The sequence below is a fragment of the Macaca fascicularis genome, chromosome X (genome assembly GCF_037993035.2).
Source record: "Macaca fascicularis isolate 582-1 chromosome X, T2T-MFA8v1.1".
NCBI lineage: Eukaryota > Metazoa > Chordata > Mammalia > Primates > Cercopithecidae > Macaca > Macaca fascicularis.
Genome location: NC_088395.1, coordinates 125338349 through 125355339, shown reverse-complemented (window position 1 = coordinate 125355339; position 16991 = coordinate 125338349). Strand labels below are relative to the sequence as shown.

Sequence of the window (16991 nt, the reverse complement as noted above, 5' to 3'; positions counted from 1 at the left end):
CAAATCTGATAAACACAATGCTCTGGCGACAATGTCCATTAAGTGAGTGCTGCAAAGACCATCTGGTTTCTGCTTACATGTATCTTTTTTATGTCGTCTGGATCATCTCATTCTCCCTTTCCTGTTTCTAGCTACAGGTGGTGATGGGAGAAGTAAGAATTACCCTTCTCACCTTAACAGAGCAATGAGCTGTGAGTGAATGATGCAAAAATCATTCGCTATCCAAAATCACATGGTATGATTTGCATGAAAGTACTAATGGCACAATTCACTTCCTCCCTGCTCTAATCGTTTCACTCTGCCATTATAACACTCCCATACTCGTGGTACTTTACAGGCTGTCCTGCCACTGAAGGACTCAAACTAGCACTAAGCAAGCTAAATCAGGGCTTACTCTTACTTCTCACCCTGTATTCTTCCCCTACATTGAAATATTTCACCCATGCAACTAGAAGCAAAGGCAGTACTTAGATAAAATAATAGATTATCTGGCTCCCCCCAACCTTTTATTTTTTTTTTCGAGATGCAGGTTTGCTCGTCGCCCAGGCTGGAGTGCAATGGTGCAATCTTGGCTCACTGCAACTTCCATCTCCCGGGTTCATGTGGTTCTCCTGCCTCAGGCTCCCAAGTAGCTGGGATTACAGGCATGCACCACCACGCCTGGCTAATTTTGTATTTTCAGTAGAGACAGGGTTTCACCATGTTAGTCAGGCTGGTCTCGAACTCCTGACCTCAAGTGATCCGCCTGCCTCAGCCTCCCAAAGTGCTGGGATTACAGACATGAGCCACTGGGCCCGGCCGTCTGGTTCCTTTAAAAAGATTGTTTATAGGGTTCTACTCTATTTGGCTTGTTTACACTTTTAATAAGAAAAAGTCCTTCATCAAGTGTTTCTGCCCAGGTCTTGATCCTCAGAACCCTGAGGAGAGATGGGGTGTGGAGGCTAGCTGGGCATGACTGCGATGTGCTAAACTGAACGCCATTTCCTTTGAAGAGTTAGTTATGATCCTGCCTAAAATCCCATTCCTAACTGCACTAGGGAAAAATTAGATACACGTACAATTAGATTGCTGAAATAAATGCCTATAATAAAAATAATTCTTTCAGCTTTGTTCTGTATTACACACAGAAAATGAATTATTTTACTTTACCTTGGCTTACACCATAATCTAGGCCAAATCTCTTAAGTATTTTATATTGTTTAGTTCAAACTGAAAAAAAAAAGCGGACTCTGAAGACAGATTATCTTATCATCATTCTGAACTCCTTTTAAGCATCCACTTGGATAGATACAGAAATGGTCTAAGAACTAGTGTCACCGTAGTAAAAAACAGATTAAAGCAAAAACTGCACACTTCTAGTATTGTTATTTCCCCCTAGGTACACGGTAAACCACATCAATAAATAAAGCAATGAACTTTTGAGCAATATACGCTTACATAGTTACAAACATACATGTAGAAAAAAGGATACAGTAGTGCAAAAAATAAATTATTAAAACAGAAAGAAGTATGAACATTATTTTACACAATGCTCTATAAAACCTGAACCATTTGGAATGAGACCTCAAGTCAGTGAAATTATACAGCAACATTATTAGTATCTTTGTTTTCACATTTCAACCACACAGTCATTGATCTATGAAAGAAAGAATATTAAAGCAAAACCACTTTAAACTTTTGGAAATTTTAATGCTAAAATCAAATTATGTTTTTCTGGGCTCTTAAATACCTCTGCTGTTTATGTAGTTACGCAGCATGTCAAGAAGCATCTTAAGACAGAAAGTTTCAAAGAGGTCACATTCTTTTGGTCTTTCTACTCAACTTCTCTCTGTGATCAACAGCAGGCTCACGCCTCTGTTTGACACTCCCTTCTATTAAGATATTATTGCAATTAGATATATTTACAAGACTCCCCCCAACGGCAGTGGGGAAGGTGGGAGCTCCTCTTCAGCAATCCACTCACTAGTTTTGGTTTCGGGATATGAAGGCCAGGACTCGTCGAATACCATTCAGTCTGTCCTTTAAGGACCTCATTGCTAGGAAGGGGAGCTGAGCTCGGCTTTCCAAGGGAAGAACCGCTAACATCCACCAGCACCAGGCTGGGCCATTCGGGTTCATCTGCAACAGAGAAATACAATGGGGTCATTCTATTCCCATCCAAGAACATCAGTCTGCAGAGTTGCAAATGCTCAAGGTCAAGACCCAGGTAGAACAACTCCATGTGGCAGATTGCTAATTGTCCCTATATCTATTTTCCCCCTTATTTTATTTTATTTATTTATTTATTTATTTATTTATTTTTGAGACGGAGTCTCGCTCTGTCGCCCAGGCTGGAGTGCAGTGGCGCAATCTCGGCTCACTGCAAGCTCCGCCTCCCGGGTTCACGCCATTCTCCTGCCTCAGCCTCCCGAGTAGCTGGGACTACAGGCGCCCGCCCCTGTGCCCGGCTAATTTTTTCTATTTTTAGTAGAGACGGGGTTTCACCATGGTCTCGATCTCCTGACCTTGTGATCCGCCCACCTCGGCCTCCCAAAGTGCTGGGATTACAGGCATGAGCCACCACGCCCGGCCTATTTTCCCCCTTATTTTAGCAGAGCATATAGCCACCCAGAAAAAAGACTGCATTTCTGAGCTTCCCTTGCAGCTAGGTGAGGCCATGAGACAAAGTTCTGGCTAATGAGATGTAAAGGGAAGTGATATGTGTAACCTCTTGGTCATGCTCTGGGAAAGCAGCATATGCCCTCTGCCTTCCTCTTTCTCTCCCTTTCCCCTAGCTAGAACATGGATGTGGTGAGGATCAGCCTTCCTCAATCAAGAGGATGAGGGCAACATTCTAAGGATGGTAGAGTTTTGTGATGAAGGAGCCTGGGTCCCTGAATGCTCTCGTGGAATAGAGCTGCCCTAACTATCCAGGACTTAGCCCCTCCATCTTGTTTAAGCTCCGGTCATTTTTGGTTCTTGTTAAAGCAAACCAACCAATATCCTAACAGATACACCATGCTTCCTAGCCAATGTGATTTTACAAGCTAGTATCTACTACGTAGTCTCTTCCATTTCTAATATTCTGTTGAGGTCCTTTGGACTGATGCATTTAACATTCAGGCCTTCAATTCCCATGACCCCTTGACCTTTGCATGTCTTTTAAGTCCCCTCATTTCTTTGATGTGGCTGAAGGCAATAGTCCAGATATACCATGTCACTATACAGGGCCACAGCTCTCTTCTCCCCTGAAAACCAAAGGCTATGATTTACAGTACCAAAGAATCACAACCTCACTTTGCAAAAATTCCAATTAGAAAACATTCACATTAGAAATATATTCTGCCCCGGGGCTGGGAACGGTGGCTCATGCCTGTAATCCCAGCACTTTGGGAGGCCGGCGGGTGGATCACGAGGTCAGGAGATCGAGACCATCCTGGCTAACATGATTAAACCCCGTCTCTACTAAAAATACAAAAAATTAGCTGGGCGTGGTGGCGGGCGCCTGTAGTCCCAGTTACTCAGGAGGCTGAGGCAGGAGAATGGCGTGAACCTGCGAGGTGGAGCTTGCAGTGAGCCGAGATGTGCCACTGCACTCCAGCCTGGGTGACAGAGTGAGACTCGGTCTGAAAAAAAAAAAAAAAAAAAAAGAAAAAAAGAAATATATTCTGCCCCTAGATTTCCTTTTAAAATAAAGAGCTTTCCTATTCCACATAAATCCTTCCCCAAAATTCTGTTTGTAAGCAGCTTCCCTGGCACATTATTTTAGACATTGGGAACTTATTTCCTTCTAAGCCTAAAACGAGCTTTCTGCCCACAACTTTCACAAGTTTGGTTTTAGGACTACAGAGAACCATTCTGGTAAAAGTGCCTACACCTGAAATTATTTGGCTCCAAATTGGTTCCTCTGATCGTCACCACATCTCACTGCCTTCTTTGCTTCTTTGTGCCTCTAGCTTCATTTGCATTCTTTTTTGTCCCTCCCTGAAGCTGGCAACATGCTCTCCCTCCTATTATCAGTTCTGAATATTAGACTGATGTTCTGAACTTTTTTTCCAAGGATCACCAACAAAGATATTTAAGCTGGTATTAACACTTGTGGCAGTTTCTAAGAAACATCCTCCTGACAGAACATTCTTATTTGTGGGACCACTGGGGCTGCAGCATTGACTGGAGCAAACTGGGATGGGTTTGGGTTTTTCTTTTTTGCTGGTGCTGCTGCTGCCAAAGCAACATAATAACAGAACTAAGAAAAAAGGAAGTGAAAGCCAAGATTTCAACTTTCTCTGTCATTAGCCTTTATGAATCACACTGTAGCATCTGTGTTTTCCCGTTACCATTGCTGATCTATATCTTTTGCCTAAGGGAGAACGCTTCCCGGAAGGTGAAGGGGAACATTAAGCTTGATCCTGAGTTTGCTCAGAAGTATATGCTGCAGTCCTGACTCACCGTGGCCCAGAGCCAGGAGCTGGGTCACAGGAAGCACTAACTGGCCTTTCTCCCTTGAAGACTCATGATGCCTTTGCATGGGTGGGGAAGGAGCCACTTTTGTGGTCTGAGGAAAGCAAGACATTTCAGCTCGTTAGGGAACAGACTGGTGTCTTAGAACCTCAGAATGCAAGAGGAAGAGGCGGTTTTAGACCCCTCCTCATGTCAGAGATGGGACAAAAGTTGAGAAGGGGAAAGGGATCTTCCCAAGGTTATACTGCTAGAAAGGTAAGAAGGACCAGACTTTTGGTCAGAATATGCATATTTAGATATTTCTTTTGTGACAGAGTTGAGGATGAGCATAAGTAAAGAATCAAGGAAGTTCTGTGAGTGTTGATGTAGGAGAGCTAGCTCGGAGCATAGAAGAAGATGGTGATGAGGAAGTATGTGGTTAGGATATCTCCAGCCTTATCCTAGAAAGAAAGTACTCCCTGATTTATACCAGGCAAGCAAAGCTTAGTGAAAACCATCTCCACTCTCCTAGAGAGCTTCTGATCTGCAGTTTGATCTTGCAAATAGGCCTATCCCCCAGGAAGAACACTGATCAGTAGAACCTAACAAACTACTTTCTAGTATAACTCAACCAACAGTATTTAATGATGGGGTCAGTTTTCTCAGGAGCTGTTCAGCCCTGGTGAGGACAATAGCAAGGGTCTAGACTTGCAGGGCAAAGCATAGATAGACCGAGGCATGAAAAGTTTCTGTGGTCTTGCAGTTGTAATCTTATAAGGGTAGCTGGCCCTATCCCCTAGTTCCCAAAGCAATGAAGGAGAGGGTTATGAAGTTACCTAAAAGCAGCAGCTTTTGGTCTCAGCTCCCAGGATACCTTTCTCTTTAGTCCTGGCCTTTGCACGTATCTTGTCACCCTAACATTACCATGGTGTGAATCTGGACTCCCATGGAAGGTTCTTCTGTTGGTGATATCTATGTTCCCATTCTCTTATCTTACTTAGTTCTCAAAATCTTCCTTGAATCCAAGTTCCTACTGCTTTACTTTAGTTACCCCCAATTCTAACTTGGGATCTTTTTGGTCTTACTCATGACACTATGCAGCCAAACAACACCAAATTAAATCCATCTTCCTCTCTGTATTCAATGTGCTGAATGGCAACCACATACCCATCTAATCACAAACACTAGGCACTCTCTTCTAGTGGGGCAACCCGTTTAAAGTAGACATTTTTCTATACCTGAGGATCAGCGTCTTTCTCCGGCATGGGACCAAAGTGATTGAGTATCCGATTCTTTAGGGATGATTTGAGTGAATGAAACCACAATGACGCTTGCTGATAGACACAGTTATGTAATCCCATGAGCTCAGCACAATCCTCTCCCTGAACCTGAAAGTATCAAAGTGGAAGTGAAACATTCTATACCCTCTCCATCATTCCCGGAGTCACTTTTGACACCTGACTCGCTTTGAGCATCCATTCTGCCTTTTTATGGGAAGGCTCACCCATCCAGCTTTCTCCTGTGCTTGATGTGAAATTCCCCTTAGTGAAGTGCTGGACAGTGTGTAGATACTGCTGAGCATGGAGGAAGGAGAAGGGCTCAGCTGGTAGATTAGCTGAAACAGCAAAACATGCAGAAAACCAGAGATTCAAACCAGCCTGAGTGGAGGCATGTGGTTAAATCAGGTTATGCTGGTCCATGCCTTTGCCCTTTTCATTTTTACATCTGTTTTCCCATTGCTAGCTGGAAAACACACAGGAGTATGTCAGTCTTAGCATGTAACTATCTTGGTCAAACACATTTACTTAGTCATCAGATATTTATTAATCTACCATGTAACAAATGTAAATATAAATGAACACAGGATTATTTACCTCTTCTTGCACCCATTAGCTCAGAAAACCAAGGATTAACTAGATGTGTCATCTTTCTGCCTTATGGGATGATGGATTATTGGGAAGGGCTCTTAGCCAGGTTACGTACTTTAAAATACAAATGCATGTGTGGATCTATAATTGTCTCAAAAGGAAAAAGTTTAAAATATACATAAATCGATGGATAAAATATATACATATATATAGACCCACCCCAGATCTATTCCTTGGTATCTTTGACAAAGACTTAACTCCCAAGCTGAATGAGCCCCAGGGTTGATCTAGGATAGCATTTCTTACACATGAATGCAACTCAGTAGCTAAGCAGAACCAGGACAATAGGTGCCCTCACTGCCGTACTGCAACTGGATAGCAATCCAGCAGCATTCAATGCTGCTGCAGCAATTTGGTGTGAAATCCCAAGGCCCTCAAGGGTTCTGAGAAATCCTTTCGCAATTATCTTTGTGTACCAAGTTACGAGGATAGCCTGGCTTTGGGATTCTTGGCACTGGCCACCCTCACCTTTTGGTCTTCAATGTATTCAATGTCGGCTGTGTTGTAGCCATCCCGCTGGCTCTGATGGAGCACCCTGAAGCGCCTCTTTCCTATGCTGTCAACCACTGAGCGGCCATCGGCAAAGAATTGAACATTTCTGATCTCTAGGATGCAGCCATATTCTGCAAACCTGTTTATTGAGAATGGAGTCGAGAGAATAGATCCTTGATGAGTTCTGTTTCCCTGGCCTGGCACCCAGCCATTTCTGTAACCCCATGCTGTGGCTCAAGGGACTTCTGCCTATTTTCCTGTCCCTGGGTTATAGTTTCAAGTATACAACAGGCAGTGCCTGTGTGAAGAAAAACAAATCATAATGTGTTTGTGTAACTGCTACCATTTATTGAGCACATACTATGTGCCGTGCCAGTGCTATGGTTTGAATGTTTGTCTCTACAACCCATTTTGAAATTTAATTGCTATTGTAGTATTATTAAGAGGTGGGACATTTAAGAGGTGATTAGGCCTCCACCCTCATGAGTGCATTAATGCTGATATGGTGAAAGTAGAGTAGGGTTGTTATTAATACAAAAGGGCAAGTTTGACCCCCTTCTTTCTCTCTCTCTGTTGCCCTTCTGCTATGCCCTTCCACTATGTTATGACAAAGGAAGAAGGCCCTTGCCAGATGCCAGCACATTGATCTTGGACTTCCCAGCCTCCAGAACCATGAGAAATAAATTTCGATTGTTCATAAATTATTAGTCTGTGGCATTCTGTTACAGTAGCACAAAATGGACTAAGGAAGCCAGGAACTGTGCTCAGCATTTTATGTACATTATTAACTCACCAATCTTCCCAGCAAACCCAACGAGGTAGGTACTATTATTGTACCCACTTTACAGATAAGGAAACTGTGATACAGAGAGGTTAAATAGCTTGCTCAAACTCAAACTTGCTCCAAGGTTGCAACTAGATAATGAACACAGGCAGTTTGACTCCAAGGCCCACATTCTTATAAGTTTTATAACATATACCACTTGTTTAACCAAATATTAATTCTAGAGTTCTTTAAATAGACAGCCTCTCACATGGTAAACTAACCACCAAAGGGACCATGATCCTCACAAATGCTTATATTCTTCAGTTGGCTAACCTCATGAGCTAGGCCTCCCCATCTCCTAGGAGTACCCCAAAGTAAAAGAGAAATCCCTCATTACACAACCTCTTTTTGCTCGCATGGCTCCTTACTTACCCTTTGACAGGATCTCCAAGGCACATGCCAAACTGTCTCGTGCCTGTCTCAATGCATCTACGAATCATCAGGCGGTAACAAGGCTCAAAGATGTGCAGGGGACAAGGAACGGTGGGATAGGCCATAGTACACACGAAAATAGGCACATTCTTATTAAGGCTGTCAGAGAGAGCAAATGACAGGGATCTCAAAGCAATCGGACAGAACACAAAAATGCTGGTCAAATGTTAGCATGTGATACCCCTGGGGGAAGGCAAAGAGACACCAGTTTGTTTTTTGACGGTGTCACTTGCCAAAGATACATCAAGTTTTGATGGCTAATAGAAAAATATTGAAATGCAATTGATAGTGTGGGCTGAGTTCCATTATCCGATGCAGAGGTTAGCCTAAGGTCTAAGAAATTAAAATTGGCATTCTACACATTTTAATTTGGCTGAAAAAGTTCTCTAGCACCTTAATATTGTGGGTGACAGCTATAACTCATATTTTGTCTTTCTTTCTTTCACGCTCTCTACTCAAAACAATCTCTTCAGGTGTTTTTCAGGCTGCATGGGGAAGGCTGCTGATGATAGAAGTGGACTCAGCTCTCCAGAAGGGTGGTGGGAAATTCTATGTAAGGTCCCTAGGGCATCTCAAATTTGCAAGGACCCCAAAGAATCTGCAAAGTAGGCACAGCTGAAAGGAGGAAGGACCAAGAGATAGGCAAGAGTAATCCAGCCCAGTGATGCTCAAATGCTTCTTTGCATCAGAATCACCAGGGGCTCTTAAATCAAGATGACTTGGACACCACATTACCAGAGATACTGATGCATTAGCTCTGGAATTGGAACCCAAGGGTCTGCCTTTCTCTTTCTTCTTCTCCTTTTTTTTTTTTTTTTTTTAGCATAATCTTACTCTGTCACCCAGGCTGGAGTGCAATGGTGCAATCTTGGCTCACAGCAACCTCTGCCTCCTGGGTTCCAGCAATTCTCTTGCCTCAGCCTCCCTAGTAGCTGGGATTACAGGTGCATGGCACCACGCCTGGCTAATTTTTGTAATTTTATTAGAGACGGGGTTTCACCATGTTGGCCAGGCTGGTATTGAACTCCTGACCTCAAGCAATCCACCCGCCTCTGCCTCCCAAAGTACTACGATTACAGGCATGAGCCACCATGCCCGGCCCTGCCTTTCAATAACTACTCCCAGAGAGTCACACACACAACCTGTTGGGGAACCAAAACAGAGCCAGCTCCTCTGGGATCCTTGTCTTCTTATTTGTCTAGTAAATTCAACACAGGAACATCTGAACCTAAACCTATCAAGAAATACAAGACCAACTGCCCAAATCTCAAAAGGATCAAGTTTAGGATTCATTTACATAGAAAGTCCTAATACATCTCAGTATTTGTTAATAAGACCTTAAATGAGATTTGAGATGAGGGCTCAAGAGGCTCAATGCTAATTTACAGATCAGAAATAAAGATAAAGATCCCCTGAGTAGTTCCAATGTAAATTAGTGAGAAAAAAAATGATTTCTAGTTTCTGAGAAAAACATATTCAAAGTGAGGAGTGCATTCAAACAAGTCACTGGCAGAGTTTACGAATGTTCTCTACACAGTGGGCATGAAACCAGAACCATTTTTGCTGTCAGGAACCTTGCCTCTGGAATGCTGTTAGGATTCTACTGCGGATCGGGGGAGGGGAGGGCAGAAGCAAGACAGGCAGAAATTAGTGATTGCCTCCTGCTTTTTCTGCGAAGGGAGCTGTTCTCACAGCTAGGCGGAGGGCTGAGAGCCTCACTGACACCTCTGACCCTCCCCTTCACCTTTCACATTACCTATGCACGGCAGAGAAAGCACTTAACAAGTATTAGTATTATTACCATTAATTAAGTGCTTACTATGCACAAGGTCATTTGATTTTCATAAGAAGTTCATGAGGTGGCCAGGCATGGTGGCTCACGCCTGTAATCCTAGCACTTTGGGAGATCCAAGTGGGAGGATCATTTGAGGTCAGGAGCTCAAGACAAGCCTGTCCAACATGGTGAAGCCCTGTCTCCATTAAAAAATACAAAAATTAGCTGGGCATGGTGGTGCATGCCTGTAATCTCAGCTACTTGGGTGGCTGAGGCAGGAGAATCGCTTGAACCCAGAAGGCGGAGGTTGCAGTGAGCCAAGATCACACCACTGCACTCCAGCCTGGGTGACAGAGTGAGGCTCAATCTCAAAAAATAAGTCCATGAAGTAAGAACTCAAATTATTAAATTATTCTCAAGCTACAGATAAGGAAACTAAGGCCCAGAAAGGTTAAGTGACCTGCCTAGGGTTGTGAAGTAGACTCACTTTGAGGTAGAACTGGGTCTTAAGCCCGGTTCTGGTTGATACCAAAGTTCTTAACTTCATAGCAACTCCTTATGTATCTGAAAACAATCTTTTGGCCATTTCGTTAAGTTCCCCTGATTAAGCTACTCCAATTTACTCTCGCCAACAAATACCCTGTTACTGGGGGCAGGGTGTACCCTCATCACTGGTTTCGCTTATGCTTCTTCAGTGGTATGCTGGTATGTTTAACAACTGGCTCTCTGGGTGCAGGGGAAGCCATGGTTTGTAGCACTTGCCAATTTCCATGGTGTAAATATTCTCACCATAGCCAATTTCAAGCAGCTGGCAGGACATCACTAAGTCGGAAGCTGGGAACTAATGTGCACATTCAGCTCTCATGAGCTGGTATGAGGGAAACAAAACAGAAATATGCATATACATACTTAGAAAGTTCTTCCATTTCCTCTTCGTAAAGCTTCCTTCGTTCCTTCAGTTCTTCTGGAAGGAATTTAGCTATGAGCTCCTCCATTATTACATTTTTGCTGTATTTTCTTGATGCCAAGCACTATATGGGGGGAGGCAATTAGATAATATGCAGTTAGGTAATATGCAGTCATCAGCAAAACACTTCTGATGTAATCACTGGACAAGTCACATGACCCACATATTGGAGTAGTCTGGACCCACAAATCAGCAGATGATACCATCATAATATATGTATTTTCTGGATGTTAGTTTCATTTAAAAAACCACACATGCAATTGATTATCTTTATAATTAGAATAAAAATATTTTAACAAGGGGGTAAAACCTGCATTGAAGTTTTAAAACTCTCACAATTTTTCTGAAATACTGAAATCAAGATCATGTTCTTGTCCAAAAAGTGGTGTGGGGGGAATCCTTCCCTTTCCATTTCCTGTTGATCATGTTTACAAGCACACAGAAATGGTCTCCATCTGGGATATGCTCAAAGTTAGTGGCCAAAAGGTTCAGGGAACTAAAAAGCATTTTTCAATCACTGATCCTTTCCTGCCCTGTCCCACTCCCAGCCTAACCCAATGCTTGGGCTTCTGGATATTGCCAAATCTACCTATTTTTTCTCTTTTAATTTTAGTTTTAAAAAACACAAACAGCTAAATATTGATTTGTCTATTTGCCTTTCTAATATACCATCTAGGTATCACTGAGATTAAAAGTCATGATTTCAAGAACTGGACTCAGGCTCAATTGTCACTGTTACTCTTCTCCCAAACACCTCTGACCGATGCACACCCAGGGATGTTTAAGTAGTGGGTATTTAACGGTGTGAATCAAACAACTGATGTTAAAACATCTGCGGAGAATTGCTTGCTATGGAAACTACCCCTACAGTCCCAGCAAGGAGAGCGCCTGAGTATAAAACTGTTGGCTTCAAACAATTTTGTTCCTTTCTCAGTATGGGCTGTGTCTCTATTCTGCAGTGAACATGATTGGAATATTTAATCCTATGTAAAATAGTGCAAGTGTGACCCTATGTGAATACACAGAGATAGATGAGAATATCTTCTAGACCCCAAGTCCTGAACCGTATAGCATCTGTCTCCAGGATGCCTTATCTGCCACTGTCACTGCCATTGCCTGGCTATGGGAAAATCAACTGCACTTCCCAGTCCCAGTTTTGGGGGATAAGCAGTGATTGAGGAGGTAGTCGGTCCAAAAAGTAGGTGACTCCTCTGCTGATGCTAAAACAAAAAGCCAGAAAAGGCACATACTAAAATGTTAACTAACAGTGATTTTCTCTAGGTACTGAGCATATGGGTAGATTTTTCTTCTTTCCACTTAATCTGAATTTTCCAGTGTTACAACAACACAGATGTATTATTTAAGTATAAGGATTATGGACTTCTCACCTACAATCAGGCCTGCAAATCCTACAACTTTTATCTAGGGAAAGGTATGACATTGGCCCTCATCCCAATCCCAACACATACCCTGAGGGCTACCAGCGATGATTATTTCACTCTATTCCCTTAATTTAAATACTGGGGTGATGGTAAAGCTCAACATGTGACTTCTCTTGACCTGTAGTCACCTAGAGATAGCCTTGCATCTCCAACCTCTCCTCAGGAATGACAGGGGTCAAGGAATATTAACACCAATCATAAAATGTGGCACATAAGTCCCTGAGGGAGGGAAAACAAGATGGATTCTCAGGTCTTCTTTTTCTATAGGAAATTCCTTCAGGTTCACTTGAAAAACAAAGGTGGGAGTCTGTGTGATTAGTTTTAGAGAACCTGGAAGTCCTAAAGGGCTGCTGTCTGCTAAATTGGCTTACTGCAAAAGCTCTAGGGCTTCCAGGTACAGTGGCTCCTGAGGGGTTGGACAAGGATCACTCTGAAGTTCTGTGAGGTTCTCCTGGGGCCTTTGGAGCTGTTATCTTCAAGCCACAGAATAAACATTGATGATAAGGGAACATCAGGGCTTACCTAGTCCAATCCTAGAGGGGACAAAAGATTTACTCAAGATCACAGCATATCAGGTGCCATGATGAGATCAGAACCAGGATCCAAGTTTATCATCTATTTAACACTTTTGTTTCCAACACAAATTGATTTCCCTACTTACACCACATAAAAAACTGCATGTTGCCTCATTTTCCTGAAGGACTTTATGGAGATGGGAACAGTGGCTATAAGACAGGAGAAATAGGCTGGGCACGGTGGCTCACGCCTGTAATCCCAGTACTTTGGGAGACTGAGGTGGGTGGATCACCTGAAGTCAGGAGTTCGAGACCAGCCTGACCAATATGGTGAAACCCCATTTCTACTAAAAATACAAAACTTAGACCAGGCGCGGTGGCTCACGTCTGTAATCCCAGTACTTTGGGAGGCCGAGGCAGGCGGATCACGAGGTCAGGAGATCGAGACCAGCCTGGCTAACACGGTGAAACCCCATCTCCACTAAAAATACAAAAAAATTAGCCAGGCATGGTGGCAGGCGCCTGTAGTCCCAGTTACTTGGGAGACTGAGGCAGGAGAATGGCGTGAACCCGGGAGGGGGAGTTTGCAGTGAGCGAAGATTGCGCCACTGCACTCCAGCCTGGGTGACAGAGCAAGACTCTGTTTCAAAAAAAAAAAAAATTAGCTGAGCGTGGTGGCATGTGCCTGTAATCCCAGCTCCTTGGGAGGCTGAGGCAGGAGAATTGCTGGAACCCAGGAGGTGGAGGTTGCAGTGACCCGAGATCGCGCCACTGCACTCCAGCCTGGGTGACAGAGTGGAGACTCCATCTAAAAAAAAAAAAAAAAGACAGGAGAAATAGATGGTTTGAGGGAGTAATGTGCCCTACCACAGTGCAGTGGCTTGGGGTCCAGTTGAACACTGTCTTAGTGCCCAATTCCAAATAAGCTAAACCTAACAAGAAAGAAATACTGATTTAAACCAAACAAAGAAATATTGATTTACCTGTGAAAGACCGTCTTTGCACAATGGACACTTGGCGTTGTGATCTAGGCATCTTTCTAGGCATTTTAAGCAAAAAGTATGCCCACAAGGTGTTGTGACTGGCTCATAGAATAATCTGAAATTTAGGAATCAAAATGGAAGAAAACTTCAGTAAGACCAAAAATAAAAGAGCAACTCAAAGCTAAGGTTTTAAAGCATTATTTAGACTATTTTAGGGTGGGGGAGGAGTTCTTTTTTAAAAGTCGCTATTGTTGCACTTCAGATAAACATTTGCCTTTCGTTTTTGAGCTGGATTAAAATACATTTATTAAAGTTTAGGGCATAGCTAGATCATTTTGTAACATCAATTCTAGTCTATCTCTTCTGGGGAATTCAGATTTTTTGCCCTGTCTGGTCCAAGAAAAATAGAGATTAATGCACAGTGTCTGGATAAAATTCTATTCTGAAAATATTAGCCAACCTGTTCACCTGAGTATATGTAAACACACACAGACACACACAGACACGCAGACACACACACTCTCTCTCCCTTACACATTTACCCACTTAAGCACTTTACATCATATTACCATGGAAAAAAACTTTGTTTGCTAACCTTGATTCCTCTTTTCGTCTAAGCAATGTCAATGCCTGAAGGATATCAAAACTGTACCTCTAACAAACATAACTGCCTTTTATATAGATAGATAATTTTCATAGGGGGAGAATAGTATTGTTAGTGTGCTTACTGATATAGACCAGATATGGATCTATATTGATGCATATACACATATACATACATTTACATGTGTACATACATATGTATACATACATATACTTCAATTTGGTACTATTTTAATTGCTTGGGGAGAGTAGGATATTTTCAAAGCAATGTGGGAATCCTTTTATAAAGCTGTTCTGTACCTTCAGAAATTCATGGATTTGCTTTGCTTAAAAAAAGGCTCACCTGCAGCGAGATCAGTGAGTGAGGGTAGTTGAAGATGACCGTTGAGGAGTGGGGCTTGCATTCACCAAGAGGAGAAGCACAGGAAGAATGGAAAGACCCCTCCCTGCCTGACCAGCCTATTTTCACCTCACAAGAGTGTTCAGTGGAAAGTCAGAGGCTGCCAGCTGTACGGCTCCCTCGTGTGGCCAGGAGGTGCACCAGCAGCCTGGCCAGCACTGCCAGGCTGAGTAGAAGAATCAACATGCCAGCTGAAAAGTACTTGTGAAGAAATTGAACCCACTAACTAGAATGAACCTGAGGTCCAGAAAGGTGGAAGTTACTTGTCTAAGTGTGCACAGCCAACTGTTGACAGATGAGAGTCTATCCAACTTCCACTTCCAGTCATGTGCCTTTTCTATTACAAGGATAATTCTCAACCATTGCTGTGCATCAGAATCACCTGGACAGCTTTATCTTTAAACTGCTTTATTGGTGCAAAATTGATATATAATAAATGGAACAGACTTAAAGTGTACAATTTGATAAGTTCTGACATATGTACACACTTATGAAACCATCGCCACGATCAAGATAGGAAACATACCCATCACTCCCAAATGTTTCCTCTCGCCCCTTTGTAAGCCCTCCTTCCTGCCTCCCCAAATCACCTGGGGAGCTTATGGAAACTCTAGATGCCCACTACAGCATCTACAGAGATTCAGATCAGTAGACCCAGTGTACAGGACAGGCATCAAGACTTTTTTTAAAGCCTCCTGGTGATTTTAATGTACAGCCAAGGTTGAGGATCACTGTGTTACACAAATCCCATTAATCTCTGCATAGGCAAACTTTCTGTATTGGTCTTCAAATATCAGTTACGTGTGGAGCAAAAAAAAAAAAAAAAAAAAACATACATCGTGAAGCTCCACTGGCTAAAGTTCCAGATTCAGCACGTCAAGGGGACTAGAAAAAATGGGATATTTTTAACAAGCCAATGGAGGTCTGGAGTAGGAGAGAGACTTTTCATATATTCATCTTTTTGGTACTTTTTGAATTTTTTGATTCTGTTTAAAAAGTAGTTAATTTGTTTAACAAATTAATTAAAATTAATAAATTTTAGTTATCCAATTGGCCAAAAAGCAAAGTTATTTTTTTAAAAAAACTATTTACTATGGAGGTCTCCGTGCACTAAGGCAAGAACAAAATATGAGAACTGGAAAGGAAAAAATCAAATCTGTCATTATTCACAAATGATATGGTGAACTTAGAAAAATCTAAAAGAATCTACAAATGATTATTAGAATAAGAATAGAATTAACAAAGTTACTAGATAAATACACACGCACACATACAATTATACTTCTATATACCAGCAATAGACATTAGAAATGTTATCATCTTAAAGATAACATTTGCAACTGCTTTTAAAAATCAAGTGTCCAGGAAGAAATCTAACAACAGTTATAGGAGACCTCTTTTGGAAAAAGCTACAAACTCCTCATTGAAAGAAAGTAAACAGCTAAGTCCCAATAAAAAACCTCAATGGGTTATTTCATTTGTTTATTTTTGTAGAACTTGACAAGTTGATTTCTAAACTTTATAAGGAAAAGCAAAGGGCCAAGATACATCTGAAGAGCAATGATGTGGGAGGACTCACTCTACCAGATAACAGAACATATAAAGCTGTGGTGATTAAAACAGTATATGACTAGCACAAGGACAAACAGACTCAGGGAATAGAATAGGAAGCCCAGAAACAGATCCAGATGTGGATTCTTGATTTATGACAAATGTGTCACTTCAAAGCAGATGGGGGAAAGATTTTCAGTACATAAATAGCCTTCTCAATAAATGGTATTAGGAGAGTTGGCTATCTATAGGGGGAAATGAAATTGGATCATCTCTCATATCATTCGCAAAAACCAATTCCATGTGGGCTGTAAAAATAAATGTGAAAAGCAAAACAATAAAACATTCAGAAGATGAAATAGCCAGGCACAGTGGCTGGCACCTCTAATCCCAGCTACTTGTTGGGGGGTGCTGAGGTAAGAGGATCGCCTGAGACAAGGAGTTTGACACCCCATGTCTTAAATAAATTAGTCAAATAAAAGAAAATAAAGATAAAAGAGGAGAATATCTTTATGACCTGAAGGTAAAAAAATGAATTATGACACAAACCCTGCCTATAAATGAAAAGATGGATAATTTTGACTGTATTAAAATGAAGCGCTTTTGGCTGAGTGCAGTGGCTCACACCTGTAATCCCAGCACTGTGAGGCCGAGGTGGG

At 42.1% G+C, this 16991-nt stretch overlaps 1 protein-coding gene across 3 annotated transcripts in view; it reads right to left on the bottom strand.

Annotated features, from left to right (window-relative positions):
• Nucleotides 1-504: 504 nt before the first annotated feature.
• Nucleotides 505-16991, bottom strand: part of LONRF3 (LON peptidase N-terminal domain and ring finger 3) — a 46432-nt gene continuing 29945 nt past the window's right edge. For all 3 annotated transcript variants that reach the window (XM_005594445.5, XM_005594446.5, XM_005594447.5), the window contains 6 exons: nt 13779-13893; nt 10781-10902; nt 8038-8196; nt 6816-6978; nt 5658-5807; nt 505-2118 (listed from right to left, as the gene is read on the bottom strand). In XM_005594445.5, the coding sequence (XP_005594502.1) occupies nt 1963-2118; nt 5658-5807; nt 6816-6978; nt 8038-8196; nt 10781-10902; nt 13779-13893 (865 nt within the window). In that variant the 3' untranslated portion in view covers nt 505-1962. The remainder of the gene's footprint in view (nt 2119-5657; nt 5808-6815; nt 6979-8037; nt 8197-10780; nt 10903-13778; nt 13894-16991) is intronic.